At 33.7% G+C, this 20807-nt stretch overlaps 1 protein-coding gene across 1 annotated transcript in view; it reads left to right on the forward strand.

Moving 5' to 3' along the window:
- The window catches only part of RALYL (RALY RNA binding protein like), an 850423-nt gene that overhangs the window by 717676 nt on the left and 111940 nt on the right, over positions 1-20807 (forward strand). Inside the window, exons 5-6 of the mRNA XM_065895776.1 lie at positions 1121-1168; positions 11766-11926. Coding sequence (XP_065751848.1) covers positions 1121-1168; positions 11766-11926 — 209 coding nt within the window. The remainder of the gene's footprint in view (positions 1-1120; positions 1169-11765; positions 11927-20807) is intronic.

Below are 20807 nucleotides of genomic sequence, written 5' to 3' on the forward strand. Positions count from 1 at the left end.
TTAGGAAATGGTTAATGGTGATGTTTGCACAACATTGTGAATGTACTTAATGTCACTGAATTTTGGCATTAAAAATTGACTACAGAAAGCTTAGAAAGGTAAATTTTATGTTATATATATATATATATATATATATATATATATATATATATATATATATTACAACAATAAAAAATGAATAAACATTTTAAATGATTACTCCCCTGCAGTAGAGATACTCCATTCATCACGAGATTAAATTTCTTCCAAGCTGGGGAGTATTGCATGGTGTCATAAAAAATAGCTCCAGACATAGATTCAGAAGTCTTTCTCTGAAGCTTCAGCTCTGTCACTTACTAGTGATAAAAATTTGAGCTAGCCCCTTAGGTCCCGTGCACATTAGTTTTTTTCCAGTTATAGTATCCAACAGAGTTGTTGTGAGGACTTAAAATTAAAAGGAAATAATTCATATAAAGTGCTTTGTAAACAACAATTGTACAAGTGGATGGGGAAAATTTTTTTTTACATTCCTTTAAGGAGCTTGTTAATAATATTATCACTAAAATGTACTTATTAATTCCTATTTAAATGCCCTAAATTATTGTTATTGTTGGTAAGACTCAAAGTGTTTTTTTTTATTTTTCTCTATATAAAGTATTGAATCACAAGTTTTTAGAATAAAAAGGAAATGCTGGATTTCTGAGGAAACTACATTTCTATTTACTTTTCTAACAATGAATGCATCATTAAACCCTTTCATTTATATTATTTCTATACCATTTGTTTAATGTTCATTTAGCCTCAGTATACATACTTTAGGAAAAAAGGATAGCTATATTATATCTTGTCTGGGGTAAAAAAATGGTCCTACAAGTAGTTCAAGTATTAAAAAATTAATTTTGATTTCTGCTCTCATCTTCCATTCCAAACCACTCAATCCATTATCAGTCTTTTCATTGTCACACATATAATGAGTTTGATATGGCATTATATCCAATTAGACATTATCTTGTAAAGCCCTTTGGATACATAATTACATTGAAAAATAAATATTTAAAAGTAACAAATGTATTGCTATTACATTATAAATTAATACCAAAATTGCTGTTGTCAACAAATAATTTTTTGTTTCCCTCCTTAGTGGTTATGTCTTTGACTATGATTACTACAGAGATGATTTCTACAATAGGTATGTAAATTTCTCATCCTTCTTTCCCTTTGACTTAAATTATATTTTAACTGTTCTGTACATTTCATTCACAGGTATTATTGATTAATACATTTAAATAATATTTTACAGTAAAAAAAAAGTCCCAATAAAATATAAGATAGCCAGATTTTTCTATTTTGATTGTACATACTGAAATATAGTAGATCTTGGACTTTCAGAATTCAGAGGTGCTTAAGCCTAAAATTTGGTTTCTAATTTTTGGATGATATTCTAAAGATTTAATTAACCCATATTATTTTCCAGATGGGTAGGTGACTTGGAATTCTTCAAGACTGAGAGATTTATAAATTCAGAAAATGAGTAAAACCTTCTAAAATACATCTGCTTTCATACAACACATAGATTCAGTAAAAATTAAGGACAATTCTTGCTTTGCATAGCAGTGTGCGACCTTAAAAGAAAACCATGCAGAGTGATGTTAATAATCAATGGGGGGAAATAGGATTTTTTCATCTCCTTCAACAATTTTTTGTCAAAACATTAAAAACTCTTTTATGTTATAAATATACATATTTACACATGTATACATATATTTAAATTCCCTCTTCATACGTATAGGAAAATACAGTGAAACTAATAGCTATTTAGTACACTAATTTAAAATTTTAACACTGTAATGTAAAAATACTGACAATTAGTGTGCTTCATTTCTTTGTAAAAGAAAGACTTATCAAAAGTAATTTGAACAGCACTTGCCTTCTTCTTTTATTATAATATGGAGAAAGCACCTCTTTTATCCCTTGGTGAATTGTCATACTCCCAAGACTGGCTCAGCTTTGACATTTTATTAATATTGTGAACTACCTCTGAGACTTCCGTCAGTGTGTGGTTCTTTTGCCAAGTGTCACTTCCTCTGGGACATCTTTGTCCCCTCCCAGCACATCACAACCACTTTCTTCATTTATGTCAATATGTTTTAATTTCAACTTACAATTGCATATTTTAATATAACATCTTTAATTTCTGATATTTTCCTTTTAGATGTAATTTTATGTAAAGGAATGCATTTATCTCTGGCTTAAACCATTATTTTGCTTCATCTGTGGGCATCGTGTTTAAGGAAGTCAATTTATGATACCTTGTGGGAATTTTTTTTTTTTTCAGGTAAACTGTATATCAAATAGCTTTGTGGATTTTGAAGGAAATTTTTGGCATTCAGGGCCATTTTTAGGCTGTGCAAATCAATCCTTAGGGCTTTCTGGGGAGCATACTACTTAAAATTCATATAAACATATCGGATATAATATATATATTTGGAATAAAAAAATATATTTTATTTTACTAAGTTCCTCTGCCTCCATCTCTAGAGTCTCTTGAATACAAGAGTGTCCACAGCCCTATAGTCAGCTATTTCTCCTCTAAATCCATTTACATTTAATTTTAATTTTATTTCCAGTGTTACTTTTCAATTCTTTGCTGCACCAATCCCTTCTTTTGATTATCCATTTTTATAAAATGCCACATGGATTTATCAACAGCAGACAAGGAAACAATACAACTACACATTTGCTATCCGTGTGTGAACTAACAGATGCACAGGGACAAATCACTGACAGACTTTGAAAGAGGTGATGTGATTGGCCACTGATCATCATGAGCATCTGTCATTTACTTATTGATTTGTGGACTGAAAAACTAGCAGCAAAGTTTGGACTTTACGAAATTACTCACAGTTAATATATATGTGGTAACTGAAATTTGTTTTGTGCTGTTGGGGGACTGGTGTTATTTAACTAAGCATTTGTAATTGAGATATTAGAGATATACAAAACAAAGACTGACTGTGTGTAGATAGATCATTGGACCACACAAACACACACAAAATGAGGTAAATATTGTTTAAGTCTTTAATTGTAAATAAATTCATTCAAACAAACAAATAAAAATTCCAAGGCATAAAAATGCAAACAGAGAAAAACAGAATAGACATTTTAAATAGGGAAGAAACTTCATAATCCCTTGTAAGGGTCTTGTTCTCTCTGCTCCAGCCATGAGGGTCCTTTTTCAGTTCCACAAGAACACGGTATTCCTTCCTGCCTGGGGACCTTCTTCTGATTGCTCCTTCTCATACCTCACTCCACCGTCTAGTTAACTTGACTTCATCCTTCAGATCTCAGCATGAACACCTCTCTCAGACTAAATGAGGTTCCTCCGTTCCCCTCTCAGCACCTGTTACTATTCCTTCACAGCACTGTTCCTGGTTTTTATTGCTATATTTCTCTCTGCAACAACAGTATTTTATTTATGTCCTTCCTTCCTCCAAAAGGGCAGGGAAGATGCTCAGTTTTGCTTATTGTATCCTCAGGGACTATCATCAAGTCTCACACATAGTGGATACTCAATTTTTGTGATTAATTCATCTCCTTAGATTTAGAGACATTTCGTTTTCTCCAAGGTCACATAGTTAATTAGTGGGAGAACTACAATCATAAACTAGATCTCCATTTATACTCAACAACCAACTGTGTGGATACGCAAAACAGAAGAGGAGCAATGTCAGTCTATGGTTTTACATAACAGGAAATAGGCTTATCTGCATGGAAATTAGATCCACAACCATACCTTTATCACCACTATGTTCAAACTACTGAGTTAAGCAAATGATTTCTCTAGTCAACCCTTTATGACCAAACATGAATTTTTAAGGATGGTTTTCTCAAATAATTTTTATAATTTCTATAAAATATAATATTTTATTTTAAATATTAAATAGCTTATAATAACTTGTCCTAATGATATGAAGATCTGACAGCATTAAAATAATCCCAGTTACTACGAAAGATAACATTTAGATATTCTTTATTTAAAAATTTTAGTTTTTGACAAATGTAAATTTTAGTTTTTGACAAATGAATAAACATTTTCTGATATGCTTTTATGTTTCAGGATGCAGAACACTGTCTTCATTGCTATGAATAAAGTTTTCAATTAATATACATTGTCTTTTAATCTGTTAATATGAAAATGTTTTTGCATTGTAATCTCTTAAGTATTTTCTATCATGTGATATCCTTCCACATTGAAAGAATTTCTACCTAAAATGAAGTAGATGGTAGGAGACCCAAGTTCTGGTAATTAACCTGTAACTTTGGGCAACTAGGCAGGTTTTCAGTTTTTTCATTTTTAAAATGAAGCCAATATTTGCTTTTGCATTTTATCAATAAAAATCATTAGATAGATTAGACAGATGATAGGTAGGCAGATTTTACATGCAAAAGAGCAAGAGCCTTAATCAGCAAATAATTACAGAGCCTGAAGCTTTCAGATGACACTCCACTACACAAAAAAGCTAACTCTGAACAATTTCCAAAATCATTTATTTGTCTTATATAAAATCTGTTTGGTTTATAAGTGTTCAAAGATCAATATGGGTGTATTGCTAATAGACTCTCTGAGCAGTCTGCGCCCTCATTAGCTTATGTTTCATTTTTTTACTTGGCTAAGAAAGACAGAAGCATCTGCCACTAGTAGAGGTAGTCAGGAGTTCCCTGTGAACATAGATCCCCAGGAAAGGAAAACAGAGTGGAGAGGCTGGAGAAGAGAAAAAGCTTACCAAGTCAGTGTTAACAGTTTTATCCACACTAATTCCTCCTTAGTTACTCTCTGCTTGTAGTTATGGTCAATTTTTTTTTCTCTTTTTACTAGGGGTGCAAACTTGGACAACTTATTTAATACCACAAAAACTATTGTCTCATCTATGAAGTGAGCATGAAATTAATGCCTACCTCAAAAGATTGTTCTGAGGATTAAATGAAGTAACATATTTTTATGACCTGCATTATGCCTGTTATGTTTTTTGTGCTTAATCCATGTTAGCTACTAGTAACCATTAACAGTAACCATTAACAGTGATGGAGAATATGTTTCTTATACTGTTATTCATGTAGCAGTGTCCCTATGACTGAGCAATACACTGGTTGCTCAGTTGTCCTTCCATAATAGTCCATCGTGACACCTCTGGATCATTCTGTTTGCATTGTTTTCCCTCCTCCTACCCCCCCCCCAGAACATTCTAGTTGCAGCTGAACACTTATCTGCAGAGAGAGACCATTCAGTTATTTCCATTAACTCCATGCTGCTTGGTTTTCTGTCAGGAAAACGGAAATCATACAGTTATGTTGAACAAGGAGAATTGTTTGTAAAAACTTTCTAACTATGTATTAAGGAACTGAAAAGGCAAAAACAAATAAACAACAACAATAAAACCCACAGTGATATGATGGAGTTAGCAAACTACAGGAAGCAGCTACCACCTCTAGGGTTGGGGAAACAGAGGAAAAGATGGGATTATCAAATATCACTGTAGAAAAGGGGATTTGCACAACTCACAATGTGAGTAGGAGGTTCTGCTTAGCTGCTGCTGCTGTATCTGAGCCCAGAGGGGGAACCCGTGGGGCTGGAACCCAGACCTCTAAGGGGGCAATACCAACTGGTGCCAGGGTCTCTGAGGAAGTGTGAAGACTGTTCTGCAAATGTTGCAAAATTACTCAAACTGGATTCAGTTGCTACTACTGGAATGAATTTTTGCTGCCAGGGTTAAGAAACAAGGCTAGAGTAATGCTGACAAGAGAAGGGACCCAAAACAAAAACAGGAAGCAAAGCAGGAAGGGTCAAGTCCTCTCTTCCTCTTCTCAGGTCCTTAATTGGCTGAGCCTAGCAAGGAGCCAGCTGGACCCCACAGAAATGTGGTTTGCAGACTCCCAACCCCAGATGTGACTGAATGTCTCACATAAGCTGAGAGATAATACCTTAATAACTGACATTGATTTACATCCTATTGTTAGCCTATTTCTGCCAGTTTTGGGAATTCTAATGTAATTGGGGAGTTTCAACCCTTAAACTGTTTCAGCTTAGAAAACTTCTCTACACAAAGTTCCATCTTAATGTGATTGTTTTGGTACATTTATCCAGCAGTAATTTTTCCAAAAATTAATTTAGTGTCTATCCATGGTTTCAGGGATCATGAAGAGTATCACTAAATAATAGAATTGAGTGGTTATTCTAAACTTTCTTTTTTTATATTACACAAAGAATTGCCCAATAAGTTACAGCATTCAGTGGCATTGTCTTTTAAAATGTCAAGTGTGACTCTACATGAAAAACATCACATGTTATTAAAATGAAACATAAATATATATACTCTTCCAAGTAAAGTGAAAGGAGGAGTATACCTAAAATTATATTGAACACCCCCGAGGAATGTTTTCAATTTCTGAGATATTAGCAGTTTTAATCCAACTTTTTTTCAATAGTATCAGGAAAGGCACTGAGCCATTTATAACCTCCAGTAATGAATAAACGTGTATTGACAGAGAAAAAGAAATGCCAGAGCTGCTTTTCCATATTATATATATATATATATATATATATATATATATATATATATATATATATATATATATATATATATCAGTGATTCAAAATCTGTATTGTTCAGATCTGGATCCATTTTGACCTTGTGTAAATTAACATAAGAGAAGCTACCAGAGTTGAAGTTAATGAAAAATACTCTGTCAAGTTGCACTTGTCTCAGATCATTGATTATAGAGCACAGTATATATTCATGAATACTGGAAAAACGTATTAGCAAGAAGCAACGTCTGTTTCATTGTGCAGATTTAAATTACCATCTGATAGAATGGGATTCCACTTAAAACATTTGGAAACCGTAGCATGGCCCAGTTGACAAAGGGTGTGATTTGGAGTTAGAAGCAAGTTTCAGGCCTCGGTGTGCATGTGTTGACTGGTTAAACTTGGGGGAGTCATCTCATCCTTTTTTCACAGGTTTCCTTTATGGGCAAAATGGCTTAACAATACACACATTACAGAATTGTAAGAATTAAATAGGAGAATCATTTTATTGATTTATAACCTCACCATTGCTATTTAATTATATTCACTTTTTAATTACCCAAAGCTGTATACAAGGTATAAAAGATAGAAAAATTGTACAAAATATAAAGATTAAGTTAAGATCAAAATATCACCAAAAAAAGATCATTGACAATTTCAGAAAGCCCTTTAAAAGCATGTTCAAGAAGCATTTGTACAAGATTGGGGATGGAGCCCGATGTGGGGTGGGTTGTTGGCAGGGGTGGCTTCACTGAAAATCTTGGAAAAGTTTAGGGAGAAAAAACAGAAATGAGAATTACTCATTGACTGGTCTGAAGTGAAATGTGCTTCTAAAAAGTATTTTCGGATTCAGTTGTAACCAAAAGCTTATTTGAAGTCCAGGTAGAAATTATAAACGAATTTTGAGTAGTTCAAACAGTATAGAAAACAGATATACTAATAGGCTAGAATCATTCATGTGGATTTCAAATATATCCTTTCTTAAAAATGAATAGGCACCTTAATTTGGTTTTATAGACTATTTTTATCAGAAGTTAAGCATGCTGAAGACAGAAGGGTGCAAGGTTGAATCAAGACAGAGCTGGAAATCTTCTCTGGTCCTAGAGTTAATGATCTTCATTTATCTGCTAAAAGACCCCAGTGAGAACACAGCCCTGAATTTGTTGTCAGAATTTGGCTCTGGGCAGGTCAGTTATTTAACCCTAAGTCCAGACTACATTATTTGGTTAGCATTTAACCACATAGGGACTGTAAGTTTGGGTTCATAAATAAGGAAAATGAAAAACTCTTTTTTATGAGGGAAATTTAGAAGAAAACAGGTAATTACTGCTTCTTAAATTACTATTTATCTAAATGAAATTTTAGTGTTCAGTGTAATATGCAAATATTACATTTTCAATTTTTTTTCACGAATTTTAAAATCACATTGGTTGACAGTGAAAAACAGGCATCAAGTCAAAAGTCCATCAATCAAGTAATGATTTACTATTCTGTGGTGTATCTACTTGAGAAAATGCACCACAGCAATTAAAATAAACATTAGGAAGACCATTTAGCAAACTTGAGAAACATTTTTAATATAAATCAAAGAGAATTAGCCAGGATACATGACTGTACATATATTATGTTTTCAGTTATGTGAAAAATATGAATGCTTGTGGAAAAAAAAAAAAATAGAGAATGACAGTAGTTGTTTTAGGGTGAGAGATTGGTAGTTGTTTTTTTTCCATGTATTTTTTCTGAAAATACATGTAAACATTGCTTTATTATTGTTGAAGTTTAATAATAATAAACTTTTAGTAAAAGCAAGAATTCAAAATTATATTCATTTTATATGTCAATATAACATTAAATTGCCTTTGTCTAAAAAGCAACTTATTAAAATAACTAATATCCTTATTCTTTCTAGAGACAAGGTATGTCTATTTTTATCAAGTAAATCAATGTTAAAATTGTTTACCAGTTTTTAGCTTTTCCTTGATAATGAAATTATACATGAAATAATGATATTATTAAAGAAAACAAAATTCCAAACAAGAAATGGGGACATGAAAAGTAGAAATGTTTATTCAATAAAATAGACCCTCAAACGTCCTCAATTTGTTGCTTTTATTAAAATCTGACTACATTTATGTTATTTACTGATTGAAAGTAGGTCTTTTAAAGTTTTTATTTTAAAATAGACCTTAGGGAAGGGAGAATTATGTGTTTGACTTCATTATAAATCATTAGCTATTTGACCTGTAAACATTATGGGAAAAACAGTATTCTAACAATATTAGGGAAAATGAAGGACAATTACAGAAAAGGAAAGGGAATATAATTCTGGGAGTGGAAGAACAAAAAAACAAGAGGAAGGAAGAAATTTTACGCTTTTAACTGACCTTGGAGATTTGGATTCCATTTAATTCTATTGTATGGCAATTTTTGTTGGACTACTTTCTTTGATTTGCTATAGACAGGATTCGGATGAGAAAGACAATGCTTGTGTCTCCTTCACAAGGCTGCCTTTCATCTACTTCCTTCTGAATTTAGAAGAGCCCCTACATCTCATCTTGCAATCCCAGAAAGCTGACCCCTTCCCATCCTTATCTTGTTATGTTTTTATGCTTTAGGACAATACCCAGTCTTCCTTCTTTTTATTTCTTGTAAACTCAACTTTGCCCAGTGAAAATTAACAAACACCCCAACTCCATTAAAATTTAAAATTATGTTCTCACATGAAATGCCTATTTAGCTTTGTTTGCATATTACAATATCACTTTTTAAAAATTAAGTTCTGATGCCGCATATCTTCCCAACACAGTGACAGAATAAATTGGTAAAACCTGATTCCATGGTGAGAAAGGAGTCATGTTTCTTTGAAGCAACACATCAAAATATTCAGAGAACAAGGGTTACTTCCTATAGGAATTTACAACAAAGAACACAACACACACTGAGCATTTTACTAAAATGTACATCCTATACTAAAAGTATGTCACAAGTACAGTGAACAAATGTAGCTCTCTTTTCTCCACAGGAGAGTAGGCCTGGCCAACACTGGAAGTTTTGTAATCCCTGTTTGGGGGGAAGCAATAGAAATATTGATAAACATTGCAGTTAAAATATTATTGAATTGCATTGTAATTGAAGTAGCAGTGAATATGGTGACTTTACTTGGCCTGCATTTCCAGTATAGCATTTTTACATCATTATACATTTTAGTTGTGCTTTAGAAATTTTCTTAACCCAGTGTATAGAGTAGTTTATTTAATGAACCTGCTAAATTGCATTTTCAAGTCCTGGGGAAATTGTTTCTCCAAAAGAGCTTGCCATTCATTTCAAGCAGCAACTTCTACCCTGGGAAAGATCAGTCAATTGTCATATTTCTTTTCGCTCAATAGCTCTGGGTGTTTTAGCTCATGAAAAGTGCCTTAGTATCTTGGTTCACTGACTTAAGTTGCTCTGTGATTTCAACTTATAAATAAGTAATGTAGACTTTGTTTTGTGATTGAAATGAGGGGCAGGCTTAGTTGACCCTTTTGATTTTCCAGCCCTTAGTGGTATGAATGAGATTCACAACCCTTTTCAGCCTCATCCTGTCTATATCTTTTGAAGTAAACTATAATGTGTTGACATCCATGACCTGCTATTTGCTGGCAGTTCTTTGGCTCTAATGGACTTTGCTTATGCACAGAGGATGACACCTCTCTTTATCTCTGTCTCGTTTCATTTATTTTCCTTTCCAGACATCTCTTAGTATTTCCCTAGCATGTTTCCAAATCATTTTTGGACAGTTTAGCTCTCTAATGTAGAAGACAATCCTAGTACTAAGTTTTGCTTTAAAGGTGCTTTATATACAACTTTTCTTCTCCATAGTGTCATAGTTTTCATTGTTTATGAATGAATATTTGGAAACCAGCCTATCTTGTTATTATATTTCATTTACTATTTTCCAAAAAGAGATGATCACATTTCCATCTGTATGTGTAAATGAGATGTAATTTTATGAAATAACCTATTATAGAAGGTTTTAGATATTTTAAAATTTAAAACTGTTCTAGTTTTCTCATTTCTGTCTTTCACATTATTTTTATTGGCTGTTTTAAAGCAGTTATGAGAATGTAATCCATATAATGGTGTCACAGTAAACTACATAATAATCATCATTCTAAGTCAATAACACTATTTTCTTTATAGTGGACAAAGTAATAATACCTCTGGTTCACTGGCAAATAGAATATATATATCATATTTATTTCTCTGACCCTTTTATGCTGCTCAAATGTGCTAAGTCACACAAAAATTTGTTATGTGTATGCAGTATAAATAATATGAAACTTTGAATCTATTAATTATACATTTATATAAATGAGTAAATATTCTTATAGTTTTGATTCCTTTCATTGTTTAATGAAAATGCCTTGGTTGTAGTGAATACCATTTTTCACTTTTTAGCAGAAACTTCAAAGAATTTTACTGATATTCTTTTTTGTTAGAGAATTTTTTAATAGCTAACTACAAATATCTCTAGTCTCAATTTGCATGTCTATCGAATAGTAAAAAAGTTATCCTGATAAATATTTCCCACCAGTTCTTTAGTCAACAAAGGTTTGTCCTCATGCTATGGGCATTTCATTCAAACTCAGCCTCCTTTTTTCTGTAGTCAGCTGAGCCTTTCATTACTTAAGGAAATCCTTAGAGAGAGGTAAGGAACAATATTGATTTGTCTCTTATAGCTGCCCTCTTTAAACTAGACATACTCCAATTTTTTTTTCCTTCTGAGCTGTTTTCTGATCATACAGTAATTTTCTTTGTCCCTGATTCTGCATGGTCTATTCCTCCTTTCACACTTATGTGTTAATAAGTATCTGATGTGTTAAAGGAATATTTCTGTTCCTAAAATGGATAAATCTGTTAAACCAAGAAAAGAAATATACTTGGGAATGAAGGTCGACATAATTTCAACATATTGAAAAGCTCTTTGTTCTTTCATACCTTAAAAATGAGTTCATATTAAGGGTCAGATTCTGATGCCCAGAAAGCATAGACTATATTAGCATCCTGTTTCTCTAGCGAAAAATGAATCTTCTTGAGGACAACAATGAAAACAAAAACATTTATTGACATTTTTTACAAGGCCATTCTCTTAATCGTCTCACACATTTGATAGAACACTTAGGCATAAACCAATTCTCAGCCACGTTTGTATTTTGTGAAGGTTATTTGATTACCATGGGCGTGTGCCTCCACCTCCCCGTGCAGTAATTCCGCTGAAGCGTCCCAGAGTGGCTGTAACAACTCGCAGGGGGAAAGGAGCCTTTTCCATGAAAGGGGGATCAAAATCTACTGCCAGTGGATCTTCTTCATCAGGCTCTAAATGTAAGTATCTTCTTTATTTTATTTCTCTTTAAAGAAGGGTGGGGATACTTATCACTGCATGAATGTCTATACTCAAATTAATCAATGATTATGGAGCATCTGCTGTGTACAATATATGAGAGAAATGTAAAATGGATAAGAAATGGTCTCTGATTTCCACTACACTACACTGCAGTAGAAAACTGTTTTATTAGAGCAAATAATATGCTCTTGGCCCACCTAGCTTGTGACATATTGAAGTCTTGAAATATAACATGTTGCTTTTAATGAAGAAAAAAATTCACTTCAAAATAGAGTGAATATAGTATCTTTTCAGGGAAACAATATGCAAATTCAATGCATGTTTTGAATATTTGAGTGCTGGGATAATTAAGATAGGCAGAGTAGACAGGTTAAAAGGGTAACTTTCCATACTATTCTAAATCATGAGAATTATGTGTCTGAAAACATGTAATGTCTTAAAAAATAATATATAATTTCACATAAATTAGTAAAAAGTAGAGATACAAACTTCCCAACTAAACAGATTGCTAAATTTTTATATGGACAGATTCAGAAAACTCTAATTTATTAGTAGAATATTATTCCTAAGGAAAGGATAGCAAAATTTTTTGCATTTCTTTAGATTACATTCTACAGAGAACAGATAGACAAGAGCAAGCAAAGTAAAATCTGAGGTGTTACACAGTAGATCATGACTATGTAAATGAATAAAGTAGAATAAAGTTGGGAGCACTGTATTTCATTGGATGGTGTATGACTGCCTCTCTGACAAGGTGGCATTTCAGCAGAGACCTCATGGAGGTAAAGGAGTGAGAGGGTGGGCTTGAAGCTATCAAGGGTAGAGTGTCTGGGTAGAGGGAATGGTCAGTGCAGAGATCTTACATTGGAACAAGAAACCAGTGCAGCAGAGGGAGAAAGAGGAAATTAGGCAGGAAATAAGGTAGAGGGAGGGCGAGTTCCAGGGCAGCTTGTCAGGTCATTGTAGGGATTTTATAGTTACTCTGCATCTCAATCTTTCAAGACAAATAATGCAAATACCGTTATTCCAATGTCACTGATGAGTAAACACAGAGAAGTTCACATAGTAAATGGTAGGGCCAACACTAGAACTCATGCTTTTTTCATTTTCATCCCTATATACTATCTACTCTAGAACATTGCCTTCTGTCTTAGTGCCATCCGAAACACTAAGAAAGAACGCTCTTGAAATATGTGCAAGATGTGCAAGATGTAGTTACCGGAAGCACTAATGTTTCCAGTAACAAAGTTTTGTGCACTCAGAACTTGACTTAGCTAATATAACCTAAATAGCAAATTACATAGATTTACAGTTCCCTATGTACTGACTTATCCATTTATCTAATTATTCTATAAATAAAAAATGTGAATTCCCTTTTTGAGTCTTAGTAATAAAAGAAAATGAGATTCTGCAACAATCTCTAAACAATCTTATATGCTCTCTGAGTATTGTCCAAAAGCAAAGAAGTTTCTTGAATTTGGTTCTTGCTGTGGAAAATTGAACATTGAATTGCCTGCTAGGTTTATAGAAGACTTTTTTACCCTAGGAGTGTTAACTTAATTTCAAATAGAAATATCTTAAGCACCTATGGATTCTTTGCCCTGTAGTCACTTTTTTTTTTTTTTTTTTTTTTTTTGCGGTACGCGGGGCTCTCACTGTTGTGGCCTCTCCCCTTGCGGAGCACAGGCTCTGGACGCACAGGCTCAGCGGCCATGGCTCACGAGCCCAGCCGCTCCGCTGCATGTGGGATCTTCCCAGACTGGGGCACGAACCCGTGTCCCCTGCATCGGCAGGCGGACTCTCAACCACTGCGCCACTAGGAAAGTCCCTTGTAGTCACTTTTAAAACAATGTTTACCAATGGAAACGTTATTGATATTTTGGCCATGGCAGTTCTACACTATGTAAGAGTATTCCAAGCTTTGCAGAACATTTAGCATCCCTGATCTCCAAACCTGAAAGGCCAACAGCACTCCTCAGTCTTTGTAACAACCATGTGTACCCTTATACATTTCTAAATCTTCCTTAAGGAGATGGTACCACCCTGGTTTAGAACCAATGAACGGTGGCCCTTCTTGGGCAAGAGCAGTTTTGTACAACTCAGCCACTTGATTGCCATAAAACAGAGTGATGCAGAGAAGAGTGGTATTTTACAGTGGTTATTTTGATATAAATATCTTAATATTCAAATGCTTAAGCTGCATTTGGCCTTTTTATTTTTGATTTCTAGTTTTCTTGGGTCATGGAGAGAGAATGAGTATTATAAAATCTTTTTTAAGGATCTTATTAAGAATTTCTCTTGGTTTCATAATAATGAGATTTTGTAAGTGGAAAATAGGATATATTTTCTGCTTTTAGTATAACACTATGTGTTTGTTTTACCTTGTTGGTTGTATCATCCAATCCTCTGTAGAATTCGTTCTTTTGTGGCAAATTGATATGTCAAATTCTGAAAGTGATTGCTTAAAAGTCCTCTACCAGATAGTGACTTTATAAAGTTCTTCTTTTCTTCAGGTTTTATTTTATATCCCACATTGCTTGGATGGTTTTTATATGATGTTTTATAATAATAAGAGGAGAAAAATTATAGCTAACTTTTTTGGTGTTTGTTCTATGATAACTATTGTTTTAAACATGTATTTTTATATATTAGTGCATATAAATTCATTTAAATATATTAATTTTACATATATTAATTCATTTGTTTCTCATAACTGCCTATAAGTGAAGTATTATTATCATTCCCATTTTATAGGTGTAGAAAATGAGGCATAGAAAAGTTAAGGAATATCCCTAAAGTCACAGAGATATTTAATAACAGAGCCAGGAACTACAGCCTGGTTCTAGAGCATCTGTGTCTAGAGTATAGGCTCTTTAGTCTGTGCCCTTTTCAACACTGCCTCTCTATAACTTCTTGGAGAATCGTAGCTTTTATTTATATAATATCTCATTTACTATCTTTAGCCTAGAATTTTACTCTGTTTGATACTTTACTTGATCCTTTACTGATAAGGCTCTCTTTTGGTTTGCATTTCCCTAATATATCCATTTATTCTCCACCTTTCTTTGTCGTTAGTTTCCTGGGGCAAGTGTAATAAATTATCACAAACTGAATGGTTTAACAACAGATATTTGGAGGCTGAATGTCTGAAATCAAGGTGTCAGCAGAGCTGTGCTCTGTCTCTGCAAGTTCTAGGGGACAGTTTGTTCCATGCCTTTCTTTCAGCTTCTGGTATGCTGGCAATCTTTGGCATTTCTTGGTTTACTGACGTACCACTCCAATCTCTGCTTCCATCATCACATGGTCTTCTCCCATGTCTTTGTGTCTGTGTCTCTTTTCCTTCTCTTATGAAGACACTAGTTATATTGGATTAAGACTCACCCTAATGACCTCATTGTGATTATATCTGCAAAGATGTATTTCCAAATAAGGTCACATTTACAGGCACTGGAGATTAGGACTTCAACATATCTTTTGGTAGAATATTTTAACCCATTACACTGTCACTTTATTTTTGCATATTTCCTAAAACAGCATATATCTGGATCTTGTTTTTGAAAGCAATATGAAAGTCTTTATTTTTGCAGGGAAATTTAATACTTTTACATTTATTATATTAACAAATGTATTGGATTATATTTCTTCCATCCTGATTCCAAGTATTTAACTTATTGTTTCCTCTTTTCTTTCTTTCCTTATGCTTGCTTAATGAATTTTCTTTTAATTCCTATCTATTCCCTCTCAACTGCCTTAATTTGTATCTTCTACTAGGCCTCTCCATTTCATTAGTGGCTATAATATATTAAACATTTATAGATAAAACCTTTTTTATCTATTTTTCTCTTAAAATCAAACAATAGCTATGCTAACTCCCATCCAAGACACAAACTTTATATTTTTTACTTTTTAAAAAAAAAAATTATTGGAGTATAGTTGCTTTAAAATGTTGTGTTAGTTTCTACTGTACAGCAAAGTGAATCAGCTATACGTGTATATATATAACCCCTCTTTTTTTTGATTTTCATCCCATTTAAGTCACCAGAGAGCACTGAGTAGAGTTCCCTGTGCTATACAGTAGGTTCTCATTAGTTATCTATTTTATACATAGTATCAATAGTGTATATATGTCAATCTGAATCTCCCAATTCATCCCCCTATTCCCCCTTGGTATCTGTATGTTTGTTCTCTACATGTGTCTCTATATCTGCTTTGTAAATAAGACCGTCTATACCAATTTTTTCATATTCCATATATATGCGTTAATATACAACATTTGTTTTTCTCTCTGACTCACTTCAATCTGTATGACAGTCTCTAGGTCCATCCACATCTCTAAAAATGACCTAATTTCGTTCCTTTTTATGGCTGAGTAATATTCCATTGTATATATGTACCACATCTTTATCCATTCCTCTGTTGATGGACATTTAGGTTGCTTCCATTTCCTGGATATTGTAAATACTGCTGCTATGAACATTGGGGTGCATGTATCTTTTTGAATTATGGTTTTCTCAGGGTATATGCCCAGTAGTGGGATTGCTGGGTCACATGGTAGTTCTACTTTTAGTTGTTTAAGGAACCTCCATACTGTTCTCCATAGTGGCTATATCAATTTACATTCCCACCAACAGTGCAAGAGGATTCCCTTTTCTCTACATCCTCTCCAGCATTCATTGTAGGTACATTTGTAATCATGGCCATTCTGACTGGTGTGAAGTGATATCTCATCTTAGTTTTGATTTGCATTTCTCTAATAATTAGTGACTTTGAACATCTTTTCATGCATTTGTTGGCCATCTGTATGTCTTCTTTGGAGGAATGTCTATTTAGGTCTTTCACCCATTTTTTGATTGGGTTGTTTGTTTTTTTTGATATTGAGCTGCATGAGTTGCTTGTATATTTTGGAGATTAATACTTTGTTAGTTGCTTCATTTGCAAATATTTTCTCCCATTCTGAGGGTTGTCTTTTCATCTTGTTCATTGTTTCCTTTTAAGTTTAATTAGGTCCCATTTGTTTATTTTTGTTTTTATTCCCATTACTCTAGGTGGTGGGTCAGAAAAGATCTTCCTGTGATTTATGTCAAAGACTGTTCTGGTCATGTTTTCCTCTAAGAGTTTTATAGAGTCTGGCCTTACAGTTAGGTCTTTAATCCATTTTGAGTTTATGTTTGTGTATGGTGTTAGGGAGTGTTCTAATTTCATTTCATTCTTTTACATGTAGCTGTACAGTTTTCCAGGCACCACTTATTTAAGTGGCTGTCTTTGCTCCATTGTATATTCTGATCTCCTTTGCCAACACATGAACTTTAGAAAGCTTCTATTTCATCACTCCCAAACCACCTTACCTCCTCCTCCACCACCCTTCTCTGCCATAGAAGCTCAAGTTTTATACATAAATGTTAGAGTTTTAGTTTCCAGCTTCTGTAAAATATCTATGTATTTTATATCTTTTCTTTCTCATATACTCTGTACTTAGTGCTTCTTTGACCACTCCAAGTGTCTGTTGTCATTACTACACATTAGGACTTAATTAAAAATTTTGTAAGTTTTTTTAGTTATATCCATTCTCCTTCAATTCTTAGGTTTTAGGTTGCTTCTAAAATAATTACTTCGGGTAAATGGATAATATAATTTCTGAATCTATGCATGCCTACAGAAGTCTTTATTTTTCCCCACATATGCATATTTTGACTTGGTCTAAATTAGTTAACTATATTTCTTTTCCTCTTAGTATCCGATGTACAATATCCTAACATCTTAACCACTTCTAGTATTCTACTTAAATACTGATGTTTGTATCATTCTCTATCCCTTGTTAGTATTTTCTTTATCTCAACTCAGAAATCTCAGCAAGATGTACCTAGAAGTATATCTTTTATTAGTTTTCCTTTGGACTTTATGAACCTTTTGAAAATGAAGGTTCTAATCTTTTTTTGAGGGGAGAGGGATCTTCTTGGAGGTGGCATAATGTGTGGTATCTGAGACAGAGCACTCAACATGGCAGGGCACTGCTAACATTCTCTGTATTTCCCTCAGTGGAGATTCACAGGCATTGCTTTTAGTAATATTTGTTAAATTTTAAATATATATTAAACAATTCCCCCATGTTAATGTTATATTTCACAATTAGAGTATAAAGAAATAATTGGTTAAACTAAACATACACATGGTTCTTATATTAAGTGAAACCAACCAAAGCACATAAATATAATGTGTGAATTTAATGGAGAGGAAGTATACTTAACTTACTGAATGGAGAGCAGAAATGTGAAAAATATTTGGAAATGGAGAACAAAGGGAAACAGGTTGAATATTAGGTTTAACTAGCAGGCCTTTTTTTTTTTAATTAGTTTATCTTATTTATTTATTTATCTATTTATATTGAGACAAAATTGACATATAATATTGTGTAAGTTTAAGGTGTACATCATGTTGATTTGATACATTTATACATTGCAATGTGACTACCATCAGAGTTCTAGCTAACACCTCTATCATGTCACATAATTATCATTCATTTTTCTTTTTTTAACATCTTTATTAGAGTATAATTGCTTTACAATGGTGTGTCAGTTTCTGCCTTATAACAAAGTGAATCAGTTATACATATGTCCCCATATCTCTTCCCTCTTGCATCTCCCTCCATCCCACCCTCAATATTCCACCCCTCTAGGTGATCACAAAGCACTGAGCTGATCTCCCTGTGCTATGTGGCTGCTTCCCACTAGCTATCTATTTTATGTTTGGTAGTGTATATATGTCCATGCCACTCTCACACTTTGTCCCAGCTCACCCTTCCCCCTTCCCGTATCCTCAAGTCCGCTCTCTAGTAGGTCTGCATCTTTATTCCCATCTTGCCCCTAGGCTCTTCTGACCATTTTTGTTGTTGTTTTGTTTAGACTACATATATATGTGTTAGCATACGGTATTTGTTTTTCTCTTCCTAACTGACTTCACTCTGTATGACAGTAACTAGGTCCATCCACCTCATACAAATAACTCAATATCATTTATTTTTATGACTGAGTAATATTCCATTGTATATATGTGCCACATCTTCTTTATCCATTCATCTGTTGATGGACACTTAGGTTGCTTCCATGTCTTGGCTATTGTAAATAGAGCTGCAATGAACATTTTGGTACATGACTCTTTTTGAATTACTGTTTTCTCAGGGTATATGCCCAGTAGTGGGATTGCTGGGTCGTATGGTAATTCTATTTTTAATTTTTTAAGGAAGCTCCATACTGCTCTCCATAGTGGCTGTATCAATTTACATTCCCACCAACAGTGCAAGAGGGTTCCCTTTTCTCCACACCCTTTCCAGCATTTATTGTTTGTAGATGTTTTGATGAAGGCCATTCTGACCGGTGTGAGATGATATCTCATTGTAGTTTTGATTTACATTTCTCTAATGATTAACGTTGTTGAGCATTCTTTCATGTGTTTGTTGGCAACCTGTATATCTTCTTTGGAGAAATGCCTATTTAGGTGGTCTGCGCATTTTTGGATTGGGTTGTTTGCTTTTTTTGATATTGAGCTGCATAAGCTGATGGTATGTTTTGGAGATTAATCCTTTGTCAGTTGCTTCATTTGAAAATATTTTCTCCCATTCTGAGAGTTGTCTTTTCGTCTTGTTTATGGTTTCCTTTGCTGTGCTAAAGCTTTGTAGTTTCATTAGGTCCCATTTGTTTATTTTTGTTTTTATTTCCATTTCCCTAGGAGGTGGGTCAAAAAGGATCTTGCTGTGACTTATGTCATAGAGTGTTCTGCCTGTTTTCCTTTAAGGGTTTGATGGTGTCTGGCCTTATTTTTAGGTCTTTAATCCATTTTGAGTTTATTTTTGTGTATGGTGTAAGGGAGTGTTCTAATTTCATTCTTCTACATGCAGCTGTCCAGTTTTCCCAGCACCACTTATTAAAGAGGCTGTATTTTATCCACTGTATATTCTTGCCACCTTTATCAAAGATAAGGTGACCATATGTCACCTTATGGGTGGGTTTATCTCTGGGCTTTCTGTCCTGTTCCATTGATCTATATTTCTGTTTTTGTGCCAGTACCATACTGTCTTGATTCTTGCAGCTTTCTTGTATAGTCTGAAGTCAGGGAGCCTGATTCTTCCAGCTCCATTTTCTTTCTCAAGTTTGCTTTGGCTATTCGGGATCTATTGTGTTTCCATACAAATTGTGAAATATTTTGTTCTAGTTCTGTGAAAAAGGCCAGTAGTAGTTTCATAGGGATTGCATTGAATCTGTAGATTGCTTTGGGTAGTATAGTCATTTTCACAATGTTGATTCCTCCAATGCAAGAACATGGTATATCTCTCCATCTATTTGTATCATCTTTAATTTCTTTCATCAGTGTCTTATAATTTTCGGCATAGAGGTCTTTTGTCTCCTTAGGTAGGTTTATTCTTAGGGATTTTATTCTTTTTGTTGCAATGGTAAATGGGAGTGTTTTCTTAATTTCTCTTTCAGATATTTAATCATTAATGTATAGGAATGCAAGAGATTTCTGTGCATTAATTTTGTATCCTTCAACTTTACCAAATTCTTTGATTAGCTCCAGTAGTTTTCTGGTAGCATCTTAACGATTCTCTATGTAGAGTATCATGTCATCTGCAAACAGTGACATCTTTATTCCTTCTTTTCCAGTTTGGAATCCTTTTATTTCTTTTTTTTTTTCTCTGATTGCTGTGCCTAAAACTTCCAAAACTGTGTTGAATCATACTGGTGAGAGTGGGCAACATTTTCTTGTTCCTAACCTTAGAGGAAATGGTTTCAGTTTTTCACCATTGAGGACGATGTTGACTGTGGGTTTGTCATATATGGCCTTTATTATGTTGAGGAAAGTTCCTTC

Source organism: Phocoena phocoena, chromosome 17 (genome assembly GCF_963924675.1).
Source record: "Phocoena phocoena chromosome 17, mPhoPho1.1, whole genome shotgun sequence".
Lineage (NCBI taxonomy): Eukaryota > Metazoa > Chordata > Mammalia > Artiodactyla > Phocoenidae > Phocoena > Phocoena phocoena.